This window comes from Pimephales promelas, chromosome 22, assembly GCF_988280905.1.
Source record: "Pimephales promelas chromosome 22, fPimPro1.hap1.1, whole genome shotgun sequence".
NCBI lineage: Eukaryota > Metazoa > Chordata > Actinopteri > Cypriniformes > Leuciscidae > Pimephales > Pimephales promelas.
Window position 1 is genome coordinate 21,583,854 of NC_142790.1, and position 9,463 is coordinate 21,593,316.

General features: G+C 37.4%; 1 protein-coding gene across 1 annotated transcript; it reads left to right on the forward strand.

Annotated features, from left to right (window-relative positions):
- The first annotated feature begins 406 nt into the window (after positions 1–406).
- Positions 407–9,463, forward strand: mtmr6 (myotubularin related protein 6). Its single transcript, XM_039684935.2, has 14 exons — positions 407–633; positions 2,129–2,248; positions 4,484–4,646; positions 4,867–5,024; positions 5,675–5,803; positions 6,134–6,268; positions 6,356–6,488; positions 6,576–6,685; positions 7,229–7,354; positions 7,435–7,484; positions 7,564–7,764; positions 7,839–7,973; positions 8,064–8,190; positions 8,785–9,463. The coding sequence occupies exons 1-14, from the start codon at positions 610–612 to the stop codon at positions 9,103–9,105; spliced, it is 1,932 nt and encodes a 643-aa protein (XP_039540869.2). The 5' UTR covers positions 407–609; the 3' UTR covers positions 9,106–9,463.

The window sequence follows — 9,463 nt, forward strand, 5'->3', positions numbered from 1 at the left end:
TATGATTACCATACACAGATAGCACAACACAACACAATTAGAAAAAAAAAAAAACATTAACAGCATCTAATACAAATAAATGAAACATTAAATCTGCTTTGTTGCTGATGGTGAGTGGAAAAAAAGATGGTTAAAGAATTATTTGAATGAATGATTCAGCGATTCACCCAAATTGTGATAGTGTCGCTAATCTTTTTAATGAAATGATTTTTTTTTTTAAAAGAATAATAATAATTTAAAAAATGGAGGAAATTCTAAATGTGATGCAAGGAAGGAATTTAAAACTGGGATCCAAGGTGGTTGGTGGAAAAGTTTAGGGAAAAAAATGTACAAATAAATAAATAAAAATAAAATAAGATTAAACGAACTAACTAGATAAAAAACTACATTTCCCAAAATGCACCTGTCTGTTTTTCACACAGACACGCCCCATGAAGGAAGTGTTGAGTAGAGCAGCAGAAACTGTTAGCTGCTAGTTGAGGAGATGTTTTGAACGTGGCTTGAAACGTAGAGGACTTATTCTTCACTCATTCATCCGATGTGTGAACCCAGCTATTTTGGATCTTGTCATCCATTCCTTGTGCTGACCAGGCGAAAAACAGCGGCATCATGGAGCACATCCGCACACCAAAGGTAGAATTGACTAAATACAAGAATTCTGCGAGATCTGTCCTGGTATGGCAGAATCAAGTCATAATTTCAAAGTCACAAACACTTGTTTAAATGTCATTTGAATGTATGTATCTATATGTATTTCACTATATAAATATGCCGCGCCGCTCTCATCAGTGTTTCTGTTATTTATATCATGTATATCCTCTGGCCTTATTTGAGACGAATGCACTTGTCTTGAATCTAGTACCTTTGATCCAAAGTGGATGTTCTTTTCCTATGTGGCCATTTTGACAGATTTCAAAAGCTGTGCAGAACTGGATTGTCCTGAAAGCTTTAGGCCTTTTAGAGGCTGATTCTGCATTTTTATGTTGTCTGTCTTATCACGTTTTCTTAATTAATTTAACACATCCTTGCTGAATAGAAGTATTAATTTCTTTCAAAAAACGACAGAAAAAAAATACTGACTCTAAATTTTTGAATGTTTATGTATTAGGACTGTCAAATGATTTATCGCGATTAATCGCATCCAAAATAAAAGTTTTTGTTTAACTTACATGATATATGTGGGTACACTGTGTATCATTATTTAAATACACACACATGCATACATTTAAGAAAAAAATATTATTTATATATAAAATATTTATATTTATACAGTATATAATATAAATCTATATACAGTATATACATGGCATATTTCTTAAATATATATACAAGCATGTGTGTGTATTTATATATATAAAATAATTATACACAGTGCACCCACATATATCATGTAAACAAAACTTTTATTTTGGATTTGACAGCCCTAGTAGGCTATGTATTGTTACAAAAAATGCTATTTTAAATAAATGATGAATAAAAAGTACAGCAAAGAATCTTTAAAAAGTACCACAGGTTATTAAAAAAAGCATATTAAGCAGCACAACTGTTTCCAACAATAATAATAATAAATCAGCATATTATAATTAATTATTTCTGGAGGACTGGAGTAATGATGCTGAAAATGAAGCTTTGCATCACAGAAATAAATGTATATTTTTAAAGTATATTATAAATTGAAAAAAATATATATTTTAAATTGTTTTACAACGTTACTGTTTTTGATCAAATAAATGCAGGCTTGATGAGCATGAGGCTTCTTTCAAAAACCATAGCAATGTTTCCAAACTTGGCTGATACTGTGTATATATCTCTGTAAATTTATCTCATGCAGAAAATGTCTGATTTTTGCATTTGTTATCTGCACTACTATATAAACAACTGTTTAAAGTTTCTACTCTGTTGCTTTTGTCAAATGAACCTCACCCGCTGTTTGTTTTGTGATGTCTGCAGATTTTATTGCAGTCACAGGAAGTGTGTTGCTTAGCTGCAGGCCAGTTGCTGGGAAACAGATTGTTATAAACAGTAGTAGTTTTAGATAATGTGAATTGATTTCTGTGATCAATTAATCTTTCACAGTTAATATCAAAGAATTCAAAAAGTGAACTGTAACTGGTGCTTTCTTCCACAGGTAGAACAAGTGAAGCTGCTGGATCGCTTTAGCAACAAGTCCGTCACAGGAACCCTGCATCTGACTGCCACACATCTGATCTTCGTGGAGAGTAATTCAGCCAGTGCCCAGGAGATATGGGTATGAACAGCCACCCTTAACCGTCTCTAAATGATCTGTCATGATGTGATGAATTCCTGTGTGACCGACCGGCAGGGTTTAGCTTGGGTACATAATACAAATAAACCACTCTTTTTGTGTACAGGATAATAGTGAATTAGATCATGGGAATGAGGTTACTAGTTCTTGACGTTGTTGCTGTGGAAACCTGTCGGCTAAACTTGCCCTTAAGGCCAAGCGAATACGAGATTGTAGGGGAGGCCAAGAGTGGACATGAATACCAATGACCCACATAGCTCAAGATGGGATCTGCCACTGAGTCTGTGCCATCTGAGTCCATTGGTCTGTCTTTCTCAGTGTGTGAGCATGTATCGCAGATGAATATCCATATCTCACCATCTTTTCCCGGAGAGGAAGCAGGTCAGAGCAGGTGCTAACACTGAAAAAGTTTATTGAGGGGTTATTGCTTTTATGCTGAACTTAGATTGAACTTGCGGATTTTTGCCTGGATGATGATAAAACTTGTGAAACAATCGCAATCTTTTGATTTGGGCCCGTAAGTACCCACCCATAGCAACCTAGTAACTGCATATCAACACAGAATACCCTAGTAATTGTTCAGGCAAGCATTACGTACTTAACTTATTTTAAAATGTGTGTGTATATACAAACCTAATGTAAATGTTTGTTTATATAATGTATGTGTGTATATATTCAATTTATATTTATATATATATATATATGGCTATGTTTGTGCATGTCTGTGTGTATATATATATATATATATATATATACTGTATATATATATAATGTAAATAAAAACTTTTATGTTAGATGTGATGAATTGATTTGACAGCACTAATGTGTGTGTATATTATATATATATAAACACACAGCATGTGTGGTGTCAGTAAGATTTTTTTTCTCAAATTAATCAATACTTGACACATTAAATTCTTATGTTCTTACAAAAATGTTTTAGGGTTTCAACAAAAATATTAAGCTGCACAACTGTTTATGAAAATAATAATAAGAAATGTTCCTTGAGCACCAAATCAGTACATTAGAAAGATTTCTGAAAATCATGTGATGCTGAAGACTGGAATAATGATGCTGAAAATTCAGCTTTGTCTTCACAGGAATAAATTACATAAAAAAAAATTAATTAGACTTTTAATTTTAATTTAATTTGAAATTGTAATCTTTTTATTTTGATTTATCGAATAATGTAGACTTTTTTTTGACCAGAAAACTATAGTAAATTTTTTTTTGGGGTTATTAACGCAATGCATAATTAGGTATATATTGACTTCTAATTATACTAGCAGTTTTAGCCCTTTTGACAGGGGCATCCTTGATCTAATATTAGTTTACGAGCAGACGAGATCTGGCCTGCGAAGCACATTTTTTTGAGACTTTGTTCCAGCACTTTCTAAAAACTAGCTGACTGGTTGGAGTAAAAGAAGTTTACATGACAGTCTGGAACCCGACTGAAATAAATTCTGCATCCTCACGTGTAGCTTCTTCACTCCCAGGACTAGCTCTGACAAAACGTCTCTCTGTCTGCTTGTAGTGCTGCCTTCTGGTCCTTATGCATTATGCATTACATAACACACTTCAGTGATCAATGACAACAGCACCCTGAGTCATGACGCAAATAAAAATGCAGATACATGCGCATTTTAATAACACCCAGATTTTGACCTTCCAAATCCGAACTGCTGTGTAGTTAGTTGAATATGGTAATCGTGTGTAGTGAATTCTCCTTGTCATTCACATGACATTTGTCTTAAAGATAGAGGAACAACAGAAGAGGAAGAAGAATAAAAAGGAAATTTCAACATATCTTCCAAACCACCCGATTATCACCGGATATTTGATGTTTTAAAATAATCGACATTGAACAATATCGTATATCGTAATTGTGTGTGCTCATTACTCAATTCAGATTGCCTTTGCCTTCATCTAACACACAAATTTAAAACATGATCATGATGATTGATCATGAAGTTCAAGTCCTCCTGGGAAGTTTGTAACGATTTGGGAAGTCATGTTTACGATGACAGGTGCGTTCAAAACACTTTCATTGGAGAAAGATGGCTATGTACCTTCTCTTAATTTCTCTCTGATACGCTGATAAATCCAGAGCTTCCTACTCATATTTATGACTTTCTGGTGACGTTCATGTGCGTTTAACTCATAAATACGATCGCACCGACATGACTTTATAGCACTTTATGTGTTTTGTGTGTTCAGATCCTGCATCATCACATCGCCTCCGTGGAGAAACTGTCGCTCACAACCAGTGGCTGCCCGCTCCTCATTCAGTGCCGGAACTTCCGGGTTGTCCACTTTGTGATTCCCAGAGAGCGTGACTGCCATGACATCTACAGCTCTCTGCTCAGGCTACTGAGACCAGGTGGGTGAACTCACATGTCTGCCCTCGTGAAAAATGAAAGAGTTTCCTGAAAGTCACAGAGAAGCTACCCTCTGTTCAGTGACTGGATGACAGGTATGGTGGTCACGCTCGAGGTCAGGGAGATGTGCGCATCAGCATGAACTCCAGATGGTCGCCTGAATAGTATGACTTTCTTTTTCACCTTTTGTAAAGTTATTGAATCTTTTGTTTTGTACTCCAGTGTCCTATGATGAGCTGTACGCGTTCTCCTACAACCCAAAGCAGAATGACCAACAGAGAGAGGAGGGGTGGCAACTCATAGACCTCGCAGCTGAGTTTGAACGGATGGGTGTGCCATGTGACCAGTGGCAAATGACCGATGTTAACAGGGAGTACAAGGTGTGATGTGAGGGTTCATTCGTGAAACATGCTCAACGTCACTTTCTCTTTCTTTAAAATTAGCATTGTTGAATCTAATTCGGGATGCGTTTGATTTATACTTGGTTCTCATGAGTCTGTCAAGCAACCTAAAATAGAGTGTAGTGTCCTTCAAGACTAGTATTAGAGTAGTGTAGTTGGAATAAAACTAGGATTTAGTCCGATAAACAAACCCCAGGCCCCATTTGTGAATGAATCTGATGTGCTTTGGTCGTGAATGGCTCTGTTTATTAACGAATCGTTCGAGTGAATGATTCAGTGATTTATTCATGGAAAATGCAAAAACCAAAACTGAAATAAAAAAAATAAAATAAATTAAAGCTAAACAGAAATATAACAAAAACCCAAAAAACGAATAAAATGACAACAAAGGCAAAAACAAAATACTTAAACTGAAATATACAAAATAAAAGCTTTTTTCAGAATATTCGTAAATACTGAATTAAGTATATAAATAATACTAAAATAACACTTTTGAATGAGTTCTTGTACAGTATATGCTGGGGATATAAAAAAAAAACATTAACACATAATAACTAACAGTGTTTAAAATGCAGTAATTGTTTCTTTTGTGTATTGTAAATGTGTCTGACTATAAATTCTGTGCTTAGGTGTGTAAGACATATCCAAGAGACTTATACGTACCCATTACGGCCAGTAAACCCATCATAGTGGGCAGCTCCAAGTTCAGAAGCAAAGGCCGTTTTCCTGTTCTTACGTACTTCTACCAGGAGAAGAAGGTAAGAATGGTTTATTGTGTCTCTACTAATGAGAAAAGGAAGCCAGTGGTTGATATGAAGAATATTAGGCCTTTGTTAATCATAATGAAAGTAGCCTGTGTTGACATTGTAATGACCATTAGTTGCTTCTGCTGTGTTAGATACGAGGAATGAGATGATAAACAGGTAATGGCTTGTCACCACAGAGGCTTCTGATTTAGTTAAACAGTAAATCAGTGCTGTATGTCAGTGGCTTCCCAGCATCTGCACTGGCATTGTAAACTTATTTACTCTACTTATATTGTTCTCCAGGATGAGGAACATTTATATTTGTTTGTGTCATGTCTCCAGGCGGCAGTGTGTCGGTGCAGTCAGCCTCTCTCTGGCTTCAGCGCTCGCTGTTTGGAAGACGAGCACATGCTTCAGGCCATCAGCAAGGCCAATCACAACAGCCGATGCATATACGTGATGGACACGCGGCCTAAGGTAGAACGTCATGGAGTTTTATTGTGTTCTTCAAGACAGTTCCTTGATCATAACAGGTTCCTTAAGCACTGTGTGTTTTTTGCGTAGTTAAACGCATTGGCGAATCGTGCGGCAGGGAAAGGCTATGAGAATGAAGATAACTACTCTAATATCCGCTTCCAGTTTGTGGGCATTGAGAACATCCATGTGATGAGGGGAAGTTTGCAGAAGCTTCTGGAAGGTCTGAGACGCTGAAATATGAATTTTTGGTTCGTCCTCATCTCATTTTGTGGATGGTCAACATCTCTGTTATTTGCGTCTCTCATAGTGGTGGGAACGCGCTCCCTTTCAATGCCAGATTTCCTGGTCGGACTGGAAAACAGTGGATGGTTGCGTCATATCAAAGCCATAATGGATGCAGCAATATTCCTCGCCAAGGTAAAACTCTTTGCATGTGGTATTTTGCTGCTGGTTCTCCAGTATTCATTAAGGCTGCCCTTGACTAAATATTTTTCTAACCAGTAGTCGGTAATGTATTGCATGCTTGAAAAGTTGACATTTCAAGCTTTCTGTAGAAATATTTCTCATGTCTGTGAGGCAAGTACCTTGAGTTTCTTGTGAAGTGCACCTTGTTTGTTTCCTTTATTTTACAGAAGCACTACATTTTGTTGAAATTGTGTGAGTTTAAAGAAATAAAAGTAATTGTCCTTTACTATTTCGAATGATGTATCACTCTTATGTGACCAAAAATGAAGGAGTTTCCTGTTTTAAGTTTTTTTCCATGCTCCGTACGAGTAGAGGTCTTTCTACTCCACCACTTTCAAGTTTTCGCCACTTCCTGTGGAGTTTTTTTTTTTCTGACAAACCGACTAATAAAATAATGGTCGACTAAGCCTTTTCTTGCCTACTAACGTTTAGTCGACAAGAAAACCACACAGTAATGAATTTGGCGGATTTGTCATAAATGTTTTGTTATACCAGGCTGTGACTGTGGAAGGTGCTAGTGTCCTAGTGCACTGCTCTGACGGATGGGATCGGACAGCTCAGGTCTGCGCTCTAGGCTCTCTATTGATGGATCCGAACTATCGCACCATTAAAGGTTTCATGGTAGGACGATTTTGTGTGTTCAAGCTGACATTATCGTTCGTCTCTTTCCACCTTCTAATATGCCTTCCTCTTGTCCTCAGGTACTTATTGAAAAAGACTGGATTTCCTTTGGACATAAGTTTGCAGACAGGTCAGCATGATTCTCAGTTTGGTTCTTGACTCTAGTTGCTTGAAGAGGCTGAAATAACATGCCTTCCATTTCCCAACAGGTGCGATCAATTGTACACCGAACCAAAAGAGGTGTCGCCCATATTCACGCAGTTCCTGGAGTGCGTATGGCAGCTGACTGAACAGTTTCCTCAGGCTTTCGAGTTCAGTGAATGGTTCCTCATTCAGATCCATGAGCACATCCATTCCTGCCAGTTTGGCAACTTCCTGGGCAACAGCCAACGACAGAGAGAGGACCTTCAGTGAGTCAAACAAACCTGAATTCCCTTCCTTCCCATCATCTCAAAGCCCTTAATGCATTTGTCTGTCATTACAGGGTGAAGGAGAGGACATATTCATTATGGGCTCACCTGCTGAGTGAAAAGCAGCTCTACTTGAACCCACTGTACAGCCCAAGCTTTGTAGAATCACACCCGGTTTTGGAACCATCCACCCAAGCCTACCACTTCAAGTACGAATGACTAACCACTTCTCTTTGTGAAAGACTCCTCCTTTATTTAGACTCTGCAACGGTTTAATCAGGAACCGGTTTGTTTTGCAGGTTCTGGAGAAACATGTACCATCAGTATGACCGTTCCATGCACCCTCGGCAGTCCATTCTCAAACAAGTCCTCACCTTGAAAGAAAGCAACCGAGAGCTTGAGGCCACAGTGCAAGCCCTGAAGACTGTGAGTTCACCTCAGGAATTTGGTTACCGGATAAAAATTAAGCCTTCAACGCTCGCCTCCCATGAAAAAGTAGTAGTTGTGGATTTGTGTGTTGCAATACCACTAAGTTTCCTCTAAGGGATACAATTGAGGCTGGGAAGGAGTGAAGTACAGTTATCTAAATATGTTATATTGTCTTAACATCCTACACTCTTAGAAGAAATGGCTACAAGTTTTTATTAATAATAATATATTAATATATAATATAAATAACAATGTTATTCAATTTAATTATGTTTCATTTATTATTATTTAACAATAATAATAATTTTAATATTTAATTAAATATTTTTTATTAATAACAATGTATATAACTAATTATTTGTATTACATATTACAATGAGTAATATAATATTTTATATTACCCACCCCTCCACCCAACTACCAAATTAACAAAAATCATCAAAGCTGTTGTCTTTACATTTTAGAGCGACTCATTTTGCTTTTGTTATGAACAAGATTTCAGGTCAATAAGTAATCCTGCACCTTTCATTGGTTCCATCAATAGCCCCTATGTGTTTCCTTCAATCATCCTGTTTCTCTGTGTTTCCACAGAAGCTGCAGAAGTTCGGGGTGAGCACGTCTCCACTGAAGCCCAAAACACCCCCAACCGAGCGCAGTCTCCCTCCCCGGCCTCAGTCCCTTATCCTGGGAGCTCCTCTTCTCAGTCGGAAGGAAGTACAGCAGGAGGAAGACGAGGAGTTGTTTGGAGAGGAGGCTCTGGAGGATCCCCTGGCCAGTACTGGAGGAGAACGGACTGTAGAGGGCAGCAGTGCCACAGAGAATGGTTATGGAGATCTGCCAGGGTCGTTCGGTCCCAAGAATGAGCCAACCGTTGTCACTTTGGAGTTTGGAGTGGCCAGAATGACCTGCTAAGAACACTCGAGGACTTGATTTTTGAGAATTAAGGAATTAAGCAGGATAATATAATATTTGTATATTCAGTACTGAGAAAGATTAAGTATGTTTGCTGATGTGCGTGCTTGTGTGTGTGTGAGCGCACATGTGCGCATTTGTTTACTCTACGTGATGGCACTGCACTCATGTACGATAGACAAAGAGATAAATGGAAGGAAATCAGAGGTGGATCCCATACTAAATTCATTGTTATTATCTGTCAATTTAAATGTAAGTTCTGTCATCTACATTTTAAAAAAATATTTTTTTGGTTTTTGATTTTTTAAAGGATAGCACTAAGAAGAAACGATTAAATAAAGAGCTGATAGACTTGTGA